The 19,904-nt window shown below is 40.6% G+C and overlaps 1 protein-coding gene across 2 annotated transcripts in view; it reads right to left on the bottom strand.

Moving 5' to 3' along the window:
• Positions 1-16,129: 16,129 nt before the first annotated feature.
• Positions 16,130-19,904, bottom strand: part of TSPAN5 (tetraspanin 5) — a 174,980-nt gene continuing 171,205 nt past the window's right edge. For both annotated transcript variants that reach the window (XM_022582398.3, XM_022582395.3), the window contains one exon: positions 16,130-18,303. In XM_022582398.3, the coding sequence (XP_022438106.1) occupies positions 18,238-18,303 (66 nt within the window). In that variant the 3' untranslated portion in view covers positions 16,130-18,237. The remainder of the gene's footprint in view (positions 18,304-19,904) is intronic.

The following is a 19,904-nucleotide window of genomic DNA, read 5'->3' as shown; positions in this document are numbered from 1 at the left end:
GAAATAAATTAGAGGGAAAAAAACGTAAAAAGACACAAACACATGGAGGCTAAACAATACGTTACTCAGTAACCAAGAGATCACTGAAAAATCAAAGAGGAAATCAAAAAATATGTAGAGACAAATGACAATGAAAGTACGATGATCCAAAACCTATGGGATGCAGCAAAAGCAGTTCAAAGAGGGAAGTTTATAGCAATACAATCCTACCTCAGGAAACAAGAAAAATCTCAAATAAAAAATCTAAGCTTACGCCTAAAGGAACTAAAGAAATATGAACAAACAAAACCCAAAGTTAGTAGAAGGAAAGACATCATGAAGATCAGAGCAGAAATAAATGAAATAGAAACAAAGAAAACAATAGCAAAAATCAATAAAACTAAAAGCTGGTTCTTTGAAATGATAAACAAAATTGATAAACCTTTAGCCAGACTCATCAAGAAAAAGAGGGAGAGGACTCAAATCAATAAAATTAGAAATGAAAAATGAGAAGTTACAATGGACACTGCAGAAATACAAAGCATCATAAAAGACTACTACAAGCAACTCTATGCCAATAAAATGGACAACCTGGAAGAAATGGACAAATTCTTAGAAAGGTATAACCTTCCAAGACTGAACAAGGAAGAAGTAGAAAATATGAACAGACCAATCACAAGGAATGAAATTGAAACTGGGATTGAAAATCTTCCAACAGGGCTTCCCTAGTGGTGCAGTGGTTAAGAATCCGCCTGCCAATGCAGGGGACACGGGTTTGACCCCTGGTCCGGGAAGATCCCACATGCCGCGGAGCAACTTAGCCCATGTGTGACAACTACTGAGTCTGCCATCTAGAGCCGACGAGACACAACTACTGAAACCCTCGTGCCTAGAGCCCATGCTCTACAAGAGAAGCCACGACAATAAGAAGCCTGCACACCACAATGAAGAGTAGCTCTCACTCACCACAACTAGAGAGAGCCCACGCACAGCAACGAAAAACCAATACAGACAAAAATAAAAAATCAAATAAATAAATTTATAAAAAAAAAAATCTTCCAACAAACAAAAGTCCAGGACCACAAGGCTTCACAGGTGAATTCTATCAAATATTTAGAGAAGAGCTAACACCCATCCTTCTCAAACTCTTCCAAAAAATTGCAGAGGAAGGAACACACCCACACTCATTCTACAAGGGCACTATCACCCTGATACCACAACCAGACAAAGAAACTACAAAAAAAGAAAATTACTGACCAATATCACTGATGAATATAGATGCAAAAATTCTCAAAAAAATACTAGCAAACAGAATCCAACAACACATTAAAAGGAGCATACACCATGATAAAGCAGGATTTATCCCAGGGATGCAAGGATCCCTCAATATACACAAATCAATCAATGTGATACACCATATTAACAAATTGAAGAATAAAAACCATATGATAATCTCAATAGATGTAGAAAAACTTTTGACAAAATCCAACAGCCATTTATGATAAAAACTCTCCAGAAAGTGGGCATAGAGAGAACCTACCTCAACATAATAAAGGCCATATATGACAAACCCACAGCCAACATCATTCTCGATGCTGAAAAACAAAGCATTTCCTCTACAATCAGGAACAAGACAAGTGTGCCCACTCTTGCCACTATTATTCAACATAGTTTTGGAAGTCCTAGCCACGCCAATCAGAGAAGAAAAAGAAATAAAAGGAATAGAAGTCAGAAAAGAAGAAGTAAAACTGTCACTGTTTGCAGATGACATGATACTATATGTAGAGAATCCTAAAGATGCTACCAGAAAACTACTAGAGCTAATCAATGAATTTGGTAAATTTGCAGGATACAAAATTAATGCAAAGAAATCTCTTGCATTCCTGTACACAAAAAACCAAAGATCAGAAACAGAAATTAAGGAAACAATCCCATTCACCGTTGCAACAAAAAGAATAAAATACCTAGGAATAACCCTATCTGAGGAGGTAAGAACCTGTATGCAGAAAACTATAAGACACTGATGAAAGAAATCAAAGATCACACAGATGGAGAGATATACCATGTTCTTGGATTGGAAGAATCAATACTGTGCAAATGATTATACTGCCCAAAGCAATCTACAGATTGAATGCAATCCCTATCAAAATACCAATGACATTTTTTACAGAACTAGAACAAAAATTCTTAAAATCTGTAGCGAGACACAAAAGACCCCAAATAGCCAAAGCCATCTTGAGGGAAAAAACTGAGCTGGAGGAATGAGACTCCCTGACTTCAGACAATACTGCAAAGCTACAGTAATCAAGACAGTATAGTACTGGCACAAAAACAGAAACATAGATCAATGGAACAGGATAGAAAGCCCAGAGATAAACCCACACACCTATGGTCAACTAATCTATGACAAAGAAGGCAAGAATATAAAATGGAGAAAAGACAGTCTCTTCAATAAGTAGTTGTGGGAAAACTGGACAGCTACATGTAAAAATATGAAATTAGAACACTTCCTAACAGCATACACAAAAATAAACTCAAAATGGATTAAAGACCTAAATGTAAGGCCAGACACTATAAAACTCTTAGAGGAAAACATAGGAAGAACACTCTTTGACATAAAGCACAGCAAGATCTTTTTTGACCCACTTCCTAAAGTAATGGAAATAAAAACAAAAATAAACCAATGGGACCTAATGAAACTTAAAAGCTTTTGCACAGCAAAGGAAACTATAAACAATACGAAAAGACAACCCTCAGAATGGGAGAAAATATTTGCAAGCAAATCAATGGACAAAGGATTAATCTCCAAAAAATATATGCAGCTCAATGTTAAAAACACAAACAACCCAGTCTAAAAATGGGCAGAAGACCTAAATAGACATTTCTCCAAAGAAGACATACAGATGGCCAAGAAGCACATGAGAAGCTGCTCAACATCACTAATTATTAGAGAAATGCAAATCAAAACTACAATGAGGTATCACCTCACAGCAGTCAGAATGGGCATCATCAGAAAATCTACAAACAACAAATGCTAGAGAGGGTGTGGAGAAAAGGGAACCCTCTTGCACTGTTGATGGGAATGTAAATTGATACAGCCACTATGGAGAACAGTATGGAGGTTCCTTAAAAAACTAAAAGTAGAATTACCATATGATCCAGCAATCCCACTACTGGGCATATACCCAGAGTAAACCATAATTCAAAAGGACACACGCACCCCAATGTTCATTGCAGCACTATTTACAATAGCCAGGTCACCAAAGCAACCTAAATACCTATCGACAGACGAATGGATAAAGAAGATGTGGTACATATATACAATGGAATATTACTCAGCTATAAAAAGGAACGAAATTGGATCATTTGTAGAGACGTGGATGGACCTAGAGACTGTCATACAGAGTGAAGTCAGAAAGAGAAAAACAGATATTGTATATTAACACATATATGTGGAATCTAGAAAAATAGTACAGATGAACTGGTTTGAAAGGCAGAAATAGAGACACAGATGTAGAGAACAAACGTATGGATACCAAGGGGGGAAAGCAGGTGGGTGGCTGGTGGTGGGATGAATTGGGAGATTGGGATTGACATATATACACTAATATTTATAAAATAGATAACTAATAAGAACCTGCTGTATAAAAAATAACAAAATTCAGAAAAAAAGTTATTTAATGGGGAAGAGTCTAAATTTCTAATAGTGATGGGTTGGTTAATTAAATTATAGTTTATCTACACCAGGAGTTCCCAAACTTTTTGGTCTCAGGACCCCTTTACACTTTGAACAATGACTGAAGCCCCTAAACAACTTTTGTGTATGTGGATTATTTGTATGAGTATTTCCTATATCAGAAATTAAAAGGGAGAAATACTTAAACACAGAAATGTTCAATACACACACATTCCATTAGCTGTCAGAGTGATGATATCACATCATCGTGTAGTCTCTGAAAAACACCACTGTACACTCAGAAAGAATGGTATCAAAAAAGGGAAATAATGTCTTATAACATTATGAAATAATTTTGAGCTTATGGACTATCTGAGAGGGTCTTGGGAAGCCCCAAAATTCCCTTGTCCACATTTCCATATTTTGAGGACCCCTGATCTATACAATAGAATACTATGTGACCACAAATTTTTATTGTGTAGAATAATCACTGACATTGAACACGTTCTGTTTTGAAAAAGAAAAAAAAAAGAGCAGACTAGAGAACATTATAAACAGTATTATACAATTTAAAACAATCAAAAAAGTAATGGAAAGACACACACGAACATACCTCTAGATGATGTATACCAGCATAGGCCTCTAGATGGTGAAAATACATGTTATTTCTTTTTCTGTTTTCCTGTGTTTTCTGCATTAAGCACATTTTTCTTTTGTAATCAAAATAAAATGTATCTAACAAACATATACCCACTGCCTATTTATAATCACCCTGTATTTTCTTACCCAGACCTGAAAATTTCAGCTTAGTAGTTTTAGGAAAGATATCACCCAGAAATGTCAATAAGGTATTAATTTTGCACGGTTCTAAATAAGGCCTACTTGTAGATTGTCCTTGCCTCTCAAACTGTGTTCTGCAGATGACATCAGTGTCACCTGGGAGCCTGCTGGAGCCTCAGACTCTCTAGCTCCGCTTAAGACTGGCTAAATCAGACCCAGATAATTTAAAGTGAAATATGACCCAGGTGAATTAAGACCCAGGTGATTTATATATATTGAAGTTTGAGAAACTCTGGTGGCACATTAGAATTACCTGGAAGCTTTAAAAGGGGGTGGGGGGGTGGGGAAGGGCTGCACAGTGGTTTGTTTGTGTGATGCTCCCGGGTGATTCTCATGGGCATCTAGAGCTGAGAACCACTGTCAAACGCAAGGACCTGGTCACCTCCAACCTCTACCTGCTTCAGGGCAATGTCCCCTGCTGCAACATGGTGAGCTCCATGCCAGCCCCCAGATCATAGAAATTTCAGAGGCACACTGGAACTGGATGGAGGAAAAAAGTGGATTCCAGAACAAGGATAAAACACAGCATTTCCTGTGGCCTGTGAAGTTATGGTGACTTCTTTAGAAGGCCTGGGGTGTTGCAACCGGCACTGCCTTCCACAGAATGCTTTGATAGACAATTCTGGCAGACTTTTTGGAATGATTTTTTAAATATTCCCAGATGGCAGGGGGTTTGCACCTGCAGACACTGACCAGCTTTACCCTAAATTCTACTTTGCATCAGTCACCTCTTCATTCATACCCATCACCTCAATTATCTCAACTCATCATTCAGCAAGTTTTTGAGTGCTTGCCATGGGCCAGAGACTGGCCACAACTCCAGCACTCTCTGTACCTGAACTTCTCATGGCTTACCTGCACTTCTCCTCACTCCTGCACTGTGGAAGCTCTGGGGCCTCCCCATCTCCCCAGCGGCACTCACCTCCTCATTCCTCCACTCTCCCTGAGGGCCCAGGTCAGGCCTCTCTTCTTCCTCCAGGCCTTCTTCCATTACCCGTGATCCTCCCATCTCAGCCAGCACCACCTTGGAGGACATGCTCTTGACGAAGTTTATATTTTCCACGAGTGTGGGTTTTTTCTCTCCTGCAGCTTACATTTCCTCAAAAATGTATGCAGAGTGCTTATAGCACAGTGCCTGGAACACAGTAAACTTTCAGTGAATGTTACCTGTTATGTCAAGGGATGGATGATGCATTCACCTCTGGTAGCTGGCTTGCAGCAGGGATTGGTGAAGTAGTGGGCTGATTCGGTCACAAACTAACAAGACTAAAGAAAGCAGAGTCATGGAAATTAGCTGTTTTATTTGTAAGACTTTAATCACTCACACAACTTGCATTTAAGATGGTTTACTTCAAAGAAATACATACTGCACCGTGACCTTTTTTTTTTAAGTTTTATGTATTTTATTTGTTCAGTGCCAAGTTTTTTTTTTAACATCTTTATTGCAGTATAATTGCTTTACAGTGTTGTGTTAGTTTCTGCTGTATAACAAAGTGAATCAGCTATATGCATACATATATCCCCATAACCCCTCCCTCGTGTCTCCCTCCCACCCTCCCTATCCCACCCCTCTAGGTGGTCACAAAGCACTGAGCTGATCTCCCTGTGCTATGCAGCTGCTTCCCACTAGCTATCTAGTTTACATTTGGTGGTGTATATATGTCCATGCTACTCTCTCACTTCATCCCAGCTTACCCTTCCCCCTCCCCGTGTCCTCAAGTCCATTCTCTACGTCTGCATCTTTATTCCTGTCCTGCTGCTAGGTTCTTCATAACCTTTTTTTTTTCTTTTTTTAGATTCCATATATATGTGTTAGCATACAGTATTTGTTTTTCTCTTTCTGACTTCCTTCACTCTGTATGACAGACTCTAGGTCCATCCACCTCACTACAAATAACTTAGTTCCGTTTCTTTTTATCGCTGAGTAATATTCAATTGTATATATGTGCCACATCTTCTTTATCCATTCATCTGTTGATGGACACTTAGGTTGCTTCCATGTCCTGGCTACTGTAAATTGTGCTGCAATGAACATTGTGGTACATGACTCTTTTTGAATTATGGTTTTCTCAGGGTATATGCTCAGTAGTGGGATTGCTGGGTCATATCGTAGTTCTATTTTTAGTTTTCTAAGGAACCTCCATACTGTTCTCCGTAGTGGATGTATCAATTTACAATCACACCGATGGTGCAAGAGGGTTCCCTTTTCTCCACACCATCTCCAGCATTTATTGTTGGTAGATTTTTTGATGATGGCCATTCTGAATGGTGTGAGTTGGTACCTCATTGTAGTTTTGATTGGAATTTCTCTAATGATTAGTGATGTTGATTATCTTTTCATGTGTTTGTTGGCAATCTGTATATCTTCTTTGGAGAAATGTCTATTTAGGTCTTCTGCCCATTTTTGGATTGGGTTGTTCGTTTTTTTGATATTGAGCTACATGAGCTGATTGTATATTTTGGAGATTAATCCTTTGTCAGTTGCTTCATTTGCAAATATTTTTTCCAATTCTGAGGGTTATCTTTTCGTCTTGTTTATGGTTTCCTTTGCTGTGCAAAAGCTTTTAAGTTTCATTAGGTATCATTTGTTTATTTTTGTTTTTATTTTCATTACTCCAGGAGGAGGGTCAAAAAGGATCTTGCTGTGATTTATGTCATAGAGTGTTCTGCCTATGTTTTCCTCTAAGAGTTTTATAGTGTCTGGCGTTACATTTAGGTCTTTAATCCATTTTGAGTTTATTTCTGTGTGTGGTATTAGGAAGTATTCTAATTTCATTCTTTTACATGTAGCTCTCCAGTTTTCTGAGCACCACGTATTGAAGAGACTGTCTTTTCCCCATTGTACACTCTTACCTCCTTTATCAAAGATAAGGTGACCATATGTGCGTGGGTTTATATCTGGGCTTTCTATCCTGTTCCATTGATCTATATTTCTGTTTTTCTGCCAGCACCATACTCTCTTGATTACTGTAGCTTTGTTTTATAGTCTGAAGTCAGGGAGCCTGATTCCTCCATCTCCGTTTTCCTTTCCCAAGATTGCTTTGGATATGCGGGGTCTTTTGTGTTTCCATACAAATTGTGAATTTTTTTGTACTAGTCCTGTGAAAAATGCCATTGGTACTTTGATAAGGATTGCATTGAATCTGAGATTACTTTGGGTAGTATAGTCATTTTCACAATGTTGATTCTTCCAATGCAAGAACATAGTATACCTCTCCATCTGTTTGTATCATCTTTAATTTCATTCATCAGTGTCTTATAGTTTTCTACATACAGGTCTTTTGTCTCCTTCGGTAGGTTTATTCCTAGGTATTTTATTCTTTCTGTTGCAATGGCAAATGGGAGTGTTTCCTTAATTTCTCTTTCAGATGTTTCATCATTAGTATATAGGAATGCAAGAGATTTCTGTGCATTAATTTTGTAGCCTGCTACTCTACCAAATTCATTGATTAGCTCTAGTAGTTTTCTGGTAGCATCTTTAGGATTCTCTATGTATAGTATCATGTCATCTGCAAACACTGACAGTTTTACTTCTTTTCTGATTTGGATTCCTTTTATTTTTCTTCTCTGATTGGTGTGCCTAAAAGTTCCAAAACTATATTGAATAATAGTAGTGAGAGTAGGCATCCTTGTCTTGTTCCTGATTGTAGAGGAAATGCTTTCAGTTTTCCACCATTGAGAGTGATGTTGGCTGTGGGTTTGTCATATATGGCCTTTATTATGTTGAGGTAGGTTCCCTCTACGCCTACTTTCTGGAGAGTTTTTATCTTAAATGGGTGTTGAATTTTGTCAAAAGCTTTTTTCTGCATCTATTGAGATGATCATATGGTTTTTATTCTTCAATTTGTTAATATGGTGTATCACATTGATTGATTTGCGTATATTGAAGAATGCTTGCATTCCTGCGATAAACCCCACTTGATCATAGTGTATGATCCTTTTAATGTGCTGTTGGATTCTGTTTCCTAGTATTTTGTTGAGGAATTTTGCATCTATGTTAATCAGTGATACTGACCTGTAGTTTTCTTTTTTGTGACATCTTTGTCTGGTTTTGGTATCAGGGTGATGGCAGCCTTGTAGAATGAGTTTGGGAGTGTTCCTCCCTCTGCTATATTTTGGAAGAGTTTGAGAAGGATAGGTGTTACCTCTTCTCTAAATGTTTGATAGAATTCTCCTGTGAAGCCATCTGGTCCTGTGCTTTTGTTCGTTGGAAGATTTTTAATCACAGTTTCAATTTCAGTGCTTGTGATTGGTCTGTTCATATTTTCTATTTCTTCCTGGTTCAGTCTCGGAAGGTTGTGCATTTCTAAGAACTTGTCCATTTCTTCCAGGTTGTCCATTTTATTGGCATAGTTGCTTGTAGTAATCTCTCATGATCCTTTGTATTTCTGCAGTGTCAGTTGTTACTCCTCCTTTTTCATTTCTAATTCTGTTGATTTGAGTCTTCTTTTTTTGGTTGATGAGTCTGGCTAATTGTTTATCAATATTGTTCATCTTCTCAAAGAACCAGCTTTTAGTATTATTGATCTTTGCTACTGTTTCCCTCATTTCTTTTTCATTTATTTCTGATCTGATCTTTATGACTTCTTTCCTTCTGCTAACTTTGGGGGTTTTTTTTTGTTGTTGTTGTTGTTGTTTTTCTACTTGCTTTAGGTGGAAGGTCAGGTTGCTTATTTGAGATGTTCTTTGTTTCTTGAGGTAGGATTGCATTGCTATAAACTTCCCTCTTAGAACTCCTTTTGCTGCATCCCATAGGTTGTGGGTCGTCATGTTTTCATTGTCATTTGTTTCTAGGTATTTTTTGATTTCCTCTTTGATTTATTCAGTGATCTCTTGGTTATTTAATAGTGTATTGTTTAGCCTCCACCTGTTTGTATTTTTTACAGATTTTTTTCCTGTAATTGATATCTAGTCTCATAGCATTGTGGTCAAAAAAGATACTTGATACAATTTCAATTTTCTTAAATCTACGAAGGCTTGATCTGTGACCCAAATATGATCTATCCTGGAGAATGTTCCGTGAGCACTTGAGAAGAAAGTGTATTCTGTTGTTTTTGGATGGAATGTCCTACAAATATCAATTAAGTCCATCTTGTCTAATGTATCACTTAAAGCTTGTGTTTCCTTATTTATTTTCATTTTGGATGATCTGTCCATTGGTGAAACGGGGGTGTTAAATCCCCCTGCTATGATTGTGTTACTGTCGATTTCCCCTTTTAATGGCTGTTAGCATTTGCCTTATGTATTGAGGTGCTCCTATATTGGATGCATAAATATTTACAATTGTTATATCTTCTTCTTGGATTGATCCCTTGATCATTATGTAGGGTCCTTCTTTGTCTCTTGTAATAGTCTTTATTTTAAAGTCTATTTTGTCTGATATGAGGATTGCTACTCCAGCTTACTTTTGATTTCCATTTGCATGGAATATCTTTTTCCATCCCCTCACTTTCAGTCTGTATGTGTCCTTAGATCTGAAGTGGATCTCTTGTAGACAGCATATATACGGGTCTTGATTTTGTATCCATTCAGCCAGTCTATGCCTTTTGGTTGGAGCACTTAATCCATTTACATTTAAGGTAATTGTCAATAGGTATATTCCTATTACCATTTTCTCAATTGTTTTGGGTTTGCTTTTGTACGTCTTTTCTGTTTCTTGTGTTTCCTGCCTAGAGAAGTTCCTTTAGCATTTGTTGTAAAGCTGTTTGGGTGGTGCTGAATTCTCTTAGCTTTTGCTTATCTGTAAATGTTTTAATTTCTCCATCAAATCTGAATGAGATCCTTGCTGGGTAGAGTAATCTTAGTTGTAGTTTTTTCCCTTTCATCACTTTAAATATGTCCTGCCACTCCCTTCTGGCTTGCAGAGTTTCTACTGAAAAATCAGCTGTTAACCTTATGGGGATTCCCTTGTATGTTATTTTTCCCTTGCTGTTTTCATATTTTTTCTTTGTATTTAATTTTTGATAGTTTGATCAATATGTGTCTTGGCATGTTTCTCTTTGTGTTTATCCTGCATGGGACTCTCTGTGCTTCCTGGACTTGATTGACTATTTCCTTTCCCAGGTTAGGTAAGTTTTCGACTATAATCTTTTCAAATATTTTCTCAGACCTTTTTTTTTTTCTTCTTCTTCTGGAACCCCTATAATTCGAATGTTGGGGTGTTTAATGTTGTGCCAGAGGTCTCTGAGACTGTCCTCAATTCTTTTCCTTCTTTTTTCTTTATTCTGCTCCCTCTCAGTTACTTGCAGCATTTCATCTTCCAGCTCACTTATCCGTTCTTTTGCCTCAGTTATTCTGTTATTGGTTCCTTCTAGAGCATTTTTATTTTCAGTAATTGTGTTGTTCATCACTGTTTTCTCTTTTGTTCTTCTAGATTTTTGTTAAATGTTTCTTGTATTTTCTCCTTTCTGTTTTCGAGATTTTGGATCATCTTTACTATCATTACTCTGAATTCTTTTTCAGGTAGGTTGCCTATTTCCTCTTCATTTATTTGGTCTTATAGGTTTTTACCTTGCTCCTTCATCTGTAACATATTATTTTGTTGTTTCCATTTTTCTTTTTTGATGAGTGGTGCTGTATTCCTGTCTTACTGCTTGCTTGGCCTGAGACATCCAGCACTGGAGTTTGCAGGCAGTTGGATAGAGCCAGGTCTTGGTGCTGAGATGAGGACCTCCGGGAGGCCTCACTCGATTGATATTCTCTGGGGTCTGAGGTTCTCTGTTAGTCCAGCGGTTTGGACTTGGACGTCTCCCCACAGGAGCTCGGGCCCGACATCCGGCCTGGAAACCAAGATCCCGCAAGCTTTGTGGAGCGGTAAATTTAAAAAAAAAAAGGAAGAAAGAAAAAAAAGGAGCAGTACAATATCGAAGAATAAAAAACTAAATACAAGTAGAAAAATTTACAATATATTAGGAACAATAAAACTATAATTGAAACAACTGCAACAAGGTAAAATAAAACTACAACAGAGAAAAACAAAAAAGGGTGAGGGGACAAGCCAAAAGGAGAGAACAATAACAAATTATAAAGAATAAAATAAAATTAGAAAAATAAAAGATTTGTTAGGAAAAATAAAAATTTTAAAAAAGACTCAACAAGGTAAAACAGAACCCCAATCTAAAAGAGGAAAAAAGAAAAAAAAAAACAACAAGCCTTGGTTATGGGGGCGGAGTTTAGGCGAGGGGGTGGAACTTAGGCAGGGGCAGGGTTTTGGGTGGGGCGAGACCTAGGCGGGGCGACGTTCAAGCGTGGGGTGGGGCCTCTGCTTAGGACCTCCGGAAGGGGAGAGGCAGCACCTAGAAAGGAGGGCCTCTGGAGTGTGGAGTTCCAGACTTTGGAGGTAGGGCCCTGAGTGAGGGTGTGTGGGTGGGGTTTAGGCCCAGCGCCTTGAAGGGGGTCTCCAAGTGTAGAGGTGGTGCCCTGGGTGGGGGTGTAAGGGTGGAGCTTGCGCTCTGCGTGGCAGGAGGGAGGCTCCGAGGGCAGAGGATTAGGCCCAGGAGCCAAACAGGCTCCCTGGTGCCTAAGTGGACAGGGAAAGCACAGGCCACGTTCCCTTCTGTTCCTTCGCATCCCTCCCCCACCGTCTCCCACAGGGTCTCCCCTGTCCCCACTGGACCCCTAACCGTGGGTGGGTTCCGCTGGGTGTAGGAACTCCTCCCCTCCCCCAGCCACCCCTCAGAGGCGCCAGTCCCATCCCTCCTCCACTTCTCCTCCCCCCTCACTCCCCCCACGCCCCACATCCTACCCGGTAGCTGGGGGTTCCTCCTGTCCCCTTAGGTGTCCGTGGTCCCCCACTGGTGCCTGGTAGGTGCCCTCGTTGGAAGGAGACGCAAATTCTGCATCATCCTAGTACAGCGTCTTGATTCCACCCCAGTGTGACCATTTTTAATCATCGTGTAATAAAGCATCCCTTGTTTTAAATGCCCCACAAAACGTATCAAGGCTGTTTTCAAAGAGCTGAAAGCAGATACAGAGAGCAAGTCCTTAGCCATGTTCCGGTGCATCCATTCAAATAATAAGAGCCACATACACATTCTACCAGCTAAAAGCAGCACATGGTCCTACCATTTCCAGCCTGAAAGCCAGCAATAGGTGCTCAAACTCTATTAGGTTCCTAGCACTATTAAAATGCCACAATGTAGATGGCTTAAGGCACAGAAATTTATTGTTTCATAATTCTGGAGGCTAAAATTCCAAAACCAAGGTGTTGGCAGGGTTGGCTCCTTCTGGAGGCTCTGGGGGAGGGTCGATTCCACGCCTCTCTCCTGGCTTCTGGTGACTCGTTCGCAGTCTTTCGCATTCCTTACCTTACAGATGCATCGCCTGATCTCTGCCTTCATGTTCACATGGCTTTCTCCCTGTGTGCATGTCTGTGTCCAAGTTTCCCCTTTTTATAAGGACAATAATCTACTGGAGTAGGAACCCACCCAGCATGACCTCATTGTAATTACGTCTGCAACAATGCTATTTCCAAATAAGGTCACATTCTGAGGTCCTGGAGGTTAGGACTTCACATGAATTTTTGGAAGACGCAATTCAACCTATAACAAACTCCTAAAACACACGTTACAGTCAGGAACACTCTACCAGTCTTCACAGCCTTTAAAATCAAGGTTGCAAATTCTCAGATCAAAGCAAACTCCACAGGGGTGCTTTTAGAGGGAATACAAGGAATATCTAATCTTTGTTTCAGAAGACTTGCTTGTCTTGAAGAGGAATACAGATGCAGATCAGGACACTGGGGCCTTGTGTCACAGAAGCCTCCAGAGTGCCAGTGGAGAGTAGGGGTGAGCTGGGAGGGAAAGTGTAAAAGCTCAGTGCACCTCCCCTCCTCGTTGGGCATTTTGACGGAGGCAGTGCCTCTTGCCTGGCAGATTAGCAGTTTCAGACTGTCTCCACCCCTTCTAGAAACTTCGTCTGAGCCTAGGCAGGAGGGCAGGGCCCAGCTTCAACCTGTACACATTGCTACAGTGACCTGGAAAGTCCCAGCCATAAGATTGGGACTTAGATGGTGAAGGGAGCTTAACACCTGCTCCCTAACTTTCCAAAACAAACTGTCATTTTTCAGGAGTGTCAAAGGAATAAAACACCTACCGACCCTAAGCAAGCAACATACAGCTGTACACCCTCAAGTTTCTCCAAAGAGCAAGGGTCTCTGAATAGACTGTAGTGACTCTTCCAACTCAAGTCAGGAGTGGTTCTACAAGGTCGCCACTAGAGGGCAGGCTGTTAAAACGTTCCTTTCAAACCAGTCGTTCTGCAAAAGCAAAAGCTAATACAAGCTGACAAGCTCCAGCTTTAAAAGGCGGCTTTCTAGCTGGCCCTCTCCTACACGTACTGCAACGACACATTCAGTGGAGCGCAACACCATGCGAAGCACTACCTTGTTTGCATGCTACCATTTTCTTTTCAGAGTAAATTTACAGTGTAAAGCCCAGGAACGAACCTGCTCTTCCTTCAGCTTTCCTTCTGTTGGGGGTTCCTGGAAGTGAAGGGATTACTGGCCAGGGCAGGTCCTGAGGAGTTTGGTTTAGGTTAAAGGATACCAGGATGAACTCACTCAGGCACCCATCCTCTCCTTGGTGCCAAGCTTACAAGAGTACTACCCAGCATGAACACTCCCCAAAGGAAGCTGTATTTAATACCTCAAGTAAGTCTTAAAAACCATAATTTTATAAACTCTTCTGTCGCAAACTCTTCCAAAAAAAGAAACGCTCAAGTCTACAGATGGCTTCGGTCCCGTGCAGAATTTGGCTTCCCTTCTCTGTCCCCTACCCACACCTAGATACATCTGTCTTGTCTGTTGTCATGTATAGACTTTATCATGTCACCATGATAAGGCCAAAACTAAAGTATTTCCAAACAGTGCGTTTTCCTTCTCATTCAAAGACTAGGCCTCCTACTGCTGAAAGGGCATCACTTAGAAACAGCCCCCCGGCCTCCCTGGAGAGAGCTGGCCACCAACCTCATTGGCCAGCGTTTATGGAGAGCTTCCCAGTTCTTCCTTGGAGGTCTCAACAGGATTTCCCTAGAGGAGGAGGGCTTCGTGGAATAAATGACAAAGAGCTGGGGAAGGCCTGCCAGGTCCCTGGGCTCAGGCTTCTCATTGTTCAGCCCACCGGCTTCCCAGGGCTCTGGTCCAAGGCCGCAGAACCAGGAAACGGCAGAATTAGTGCATCCACCCACCCCCTACACACACACACACACACACACACACACACACACACACACACACACACACACACACACGGGGCACGGAGGAGGAAACAGTCTGCATAATAAGAAGAAGCCAAGAGACACTTCTCAGCACCCCCTTGAGAGAAGGATGACTGAGACCTGGGGCAGGAAGAAAGCTGCAAGAGAAGCAGAGGTTTATTCTTTGCGAGAAGGAGGGAGAACAAGGAAAGGCACTTCTTTTTCAAGTGCTTCATGACACAAAATTCTGCTTTTGAATTCCTGCATTCATTTCAAAAAAAAAAAACTATCAGATATTTTTAAATCATAGAAACAAATGATGTTTGTGGGAGCTGGTCAAACAACAGAGACAGAGAAATTTAATAATCATCCCCTTCTAAATATGGAAGAAACTTCCTGTAAGTTCTGAGTTTTGTAGACAAAGCACCTTTTTACCTCTGAGCTGTAACATTTCTCCTTTGTTGGCCCAGAGTTTGCTCTGAACAAGGAGGGCCAATTACCTCACATGCACAGATAATCTCTATAGCACAGCTAAGAAAACTCAAGAAATAGGGATTAGTTATCTCCAGTTACCCCTGATAAATTTCCTTATAGTCAAAATAACATTTTTGTCTTAAATATCCAGGGAAGTGAGGCACATTGTTTCTCAAACAAGTATTGAGACATAGTGTCAGGGTCTGAGAATACTATGTGAACCATAAAATTTTGTTTTCTTTTGATCTTTGAAAATAGTCTTTAATAGTCTGAAAGAGGCTTCTGAGGTGATAGTTCACAATGAAAGGACATTTACATTGGCATTTTAATCTTAAAAACTTAGATTTTTAAGACTCCTGCTCTGAGACTGCTAGAAATTATTTTCTCATAAAAGGCCTGTGAATATTATTAAGATTTACCTAGGTCCACGGGTCCTAAATCTCACTGTGCATTAAATTTTCACGGGAGCTTCTTAAAAATACAGGCTCTGGCTCTCCCACTCCAGAATTGCTCCGGGCAAGGTCTGATCTGTATTCTACGTGGTGCCCAGGTGATTGTGACCAGCAGACAATGGTTTCAGAGACAGAGGTTTTCCTCCATCCCCAGCTCTGCCCCCGTCTCTCATCAGTCCGTGTCCAGCAGCACAAAGGGACCTTCCCCTCCCCAGCCACAAAATGTCCCCTCTCCTTTTCCCCTCTGAGAGAACCTGATCAGAACGGTGCCTTTCCAAGTGTCCTTCCCAGACAAGGAGCAACGGTGTCACCTGGAAACGTGTCAGCAATGCACATTCCATTCTCAAGCTCCACCCAAGACCTACTAAATTAGAAATTCTGGGGATGGGCAGACCCAGTAACCTGTGTTTTAACAAGCTTTCCAGGTGATTCCAATGCACACTTAAGTTTGATCACCACTGGATTGGAGAATTTCACAACTGCAAGAGAGAATGAAGACAGACATAACTCCACATAAGGTAGAACCAAGTTTATTAATGACAACCTTTAATTACAACCACTCTCAAGTGTAAAAAATAAAGGGTGATTAATTAAAATTTAGAACTCACTTGAACTTGCTGTTTGGCCTTTCACTGGATGTGCCAAAGGGTGGGAAGCTCGCCTGATTCTTAATCAACTGGTCAGGTGGAGTTCACTGGAGAATGAGGTAACAAACAAGACAAAAGTGCCAACTGGAGAGCTCAAGTCTTCTCCATGTTGGAATGACAATACGGAATGACAACAGTGGTGGGGGCAGAGATGAAACAAAATAATCTTACAGCCAGAATATGGAACGAACATCTCTAACTACACAGAGACACAGAAACACACACATGCAGAGTCATACACACCTTAACTCTGGAGCCTAGATTTTCAAAGAATTTTTGTCCTTTCTCTGAGCAGATGGACACATTCATCAGCCACAGCGACGCAACATGGGGCTGAAATGGAAAACCTTGCTAAGTTTCCACCAACTATGCTAGCTGGCTGCCCAGTTCTGTGTTGGTAAGTGTGTCATCACCGTAAAATACACCTGTGGTCTTCCCAGTGTTCCAGACTAACATCTCCTCCCCAGGGGGTGCGACATCCTGGTGGACCTGGATGATTAAAATCTGGGGGCAAAACTCGTCCCTCCCACCTGGAATGGGGGCAGGTGGCAGTATCTGGAAGTGTTTCCCACCTCATGTCACAGAACACTCGCCCCATCAATGCTCTCCCCTCCAAAGAGTTTGTGCTTTGTTACCATCCTGATGGTGAGTCTGTACTAAGAAAAGAAGGAGCTCTGGCCATGCACTCTGGGTTTTTTTTGTTTTTGTTTTCGTTTGTTTTTAATAAAAATGAACTAAAACCAGAAGAAAGAAACCATGAGAAGCTTTGATTGTGTCCACATCATTTCAGAATTGGGTTTAATTCCCTTCAAAGAGAAAGACGGGGAGGCTGCAGAAGAGGCCACGATGATCAACCGACACGGTTCAGAGAGCGTTGAGTCACAGAAGCATTTGCGATGGCCCAGGTGGATCCTTCGCAGACAGGGAGGACACATCTCTAAAGGCTGTGAACCCAAGAAATCAATGCTGACCGAATAACGTTTTTAAAGGTTTGTAGAAAAGACGGCAGGTAAAGGAGTTGGTGGATTGATTCACAGGTCATGCAGGGAGATTATATAAAAAATTAATATTCGAGCTGAGTAAAAAAAAATCTTTAAAATTTAAGAAACTGTATCATAGCTTTCACTTTTGGAAGAAGAAAAAAACAAAAACAAAAAAACACCCACAACAAAACGAAACCCATAGTATTCCAGAGTTTCCAAAGAATCCAACGACTAATTTGGTAGGCTGCAGTATTTACTACCTCTTCATTAACCTCATTTTCTCCTTGGATTTCATTGATAAATAAAGCTCAGGCCTACTTAGAAAAGAGATCTGTCCTGCTAAAATTCAGCATCATGAAGTGTTCCAAAGCCCCTGCTCAGCACACAAGGAATATACAACTTCTCTTACGAGGAGAAACTTCAGGAGAGACCAGACGTGCCCACCCAAGTTCTTGTTGAATGCGGTCACAAAATCTGAACCCAAAGGCAAGCTGTTTTCTTCTTGGGACCATGGTTGTAGCAGTTCCTTGAAATGTACAGTGAAGGGATGCCGAGAAACCACAGCCCTCCCAGGTAAGGGGTTGAGTTTTAGAAAAGACGCACTTCCTCAGGCCATGACACAGGAGGCAGCCCTCCAACTACCGAAGCAGAGAACAAGCCTTTTCCACAAATTCAGTACATCTGGGTCCCCCACCCTCCCTTTTTTTCTCATTTGGTAAGTGTCCAACCATCCAGAAATTCATGGCTACAATAGAGATTCACGGCGCAACGACTTTCATACTGGTTAATTTTTTTTTTTTTTAAATTCTGTCAGTGAGCAGCATTTCCCAGTTCTACCCCCCAAAAACTAAGTTCTGATGGCAGCTCCATCAGGTGGGATCGCAGGATGCCTCTGTGATTAGGGTCCGTGCAGCATGGGTATCAGTTGGGCGCACTGGAGGGTCAGGAAGGCGGGGTCTGTCCAGTGTCTGGAGGCAGCTGTTGCAGGCGCTCTACCAGCTAGCCCTGACAGCTTCAATATCACTCACCAGGTTCTGGGCCAGGCAGATCCCAAAAATCTGGGCAAGGAAGGAAAAGACAGTCAAATAGTAGAACTTTTAACTTGAGATCAGGCTTTTCTTTGGCTACTGAATTCCATTTTTAAAAAATCTTTGATTTTTTAAAATTGAGATAGAATTCACATCCCACAAAATTCATCCTTTTAAAGTGTATAATTTATAGTGATTTCCGGTATATTCGTGAGGATGTGCAACTATCACCGCTATCTAAATCCAGAACATTTTCGTTACCCCCAAAAGAAACTCTGTACCCATGAGCAGTCATCCAGACCCCACCCCCATCCCGACAGGCCTGGCAACCACTAAGCCACATTCTATCGCTATGGATTGGCCTATTCTGGACATTTAATATAAACAGAATCATATAATATATGGCCTTTTGTGTTGGTCTGCTTTCACGTAGCAAAATGTTTTCAAGGTTCGTCCATGTTGCAACGGTAGTTCAATCTCTCCGATGGCTGAATAACATTCCATTATATGGATACACCACATTTTGTTTATCCATTCATCAGATGATGGACATTTAGATGGTTTTCCCTTTTTGGCTATTGCCAATAATGCTGCTCTGAACATCTGTGTACTCTTTGGGTGAACATGTTTTCAGTACTTTTGGGCACATACCTAGGAGTAGAATTGCTGGGTCATATGGTAACTCTGTTTAATTTTCTCATGAACTGACAAATTGTTTTCCAAAGAGACTGCATCATTTTCATTCCCTTCAGCAATGTATGAGGGTTCCAATTTCTCCACATCCTAACCAGCTCTTGTTATTGGTTTGTCTTTTTTATTATAGCCATCTTGATATGTTTGAAGTGGTATGTCATCGTGCTTTTGAATTTCCCTCACAGTTAACGAGGTCATTACGAATAGCTAATGTGTATTTTCTTTGGAGAAATGTCTATTCAAATCCTTTGCCCACCTTTAAATTGGGTTTGTCTTCTTTTATTGTTGAGTTGTTCTTCATATGTTCTATATACAGGATCCTTAACAGATGTACTGATGTGCAAATATTTTCTCCCATTTTGTGGGTTGTCTTTTCACTTTCTTGATAGTATCATTTTCAGCACAGAAGTTTTTAATTTTGAAGAAGCCCAATTTGTCCACTCTTCCTTTGGTTGCTTGTGCTTTTGGTATCATATCTAAGAAAACACTGCCTAATTCAAGGTCACAAAGATTTACACCTATACCTTCTTCTAAAACTTTTATAGCTTCACCTTTTACATTTAGGTCTTTGATCTGTTTTGAGTTAATTTTTATTTTTTGGCCAAACCATGAGGCTAGCAGGATCTTAGCGCCCCCCCACCCCCAACCAGGGATCAAACCCAGGCCCCCTGCAGTGGAAGCACAGAGTCCTAATCACTGGACCGCCAGGGAATTTTGAGTTAATTTTTATATGTGATGTGAGTTAGCGGTCCAAATACAGTCTTTTGCATATAGATATCCAGTTGGTCCAGCACCGTTTGTTGAAAAGACTATTGTTTCTCCATTGAATGGTCTTGGTTTCCTGGTCAAAATATCAGCTGACCATAGATACAGAGGCTTTTTTGAACTTTCAGCTCCATTCCACTAATCTGTAGGTCCAACCTTATGCCAGTACACTC

Source organism: Delphinapterus leucas, chromosome 5 (assembly GCF_059928025.1).
Source record: "Delphinapterus leucas isolate spDelLeu-1000000601 "Yukka" chromosome 5, BTC_Dleu_Yukka2, whole genome shotgun sequence".
NCBI lineage: Eukaryota > Metazoa > Chordata > Mammalia > Artiodactyla > Monodontidae > Delphinapterus > Delphinapterus leucas.
The sequence above is the reverse complement of the archived record's forward strand: the minus strand, read 5'-3'. Positions and strand labels throughout refer to the sequence as shown.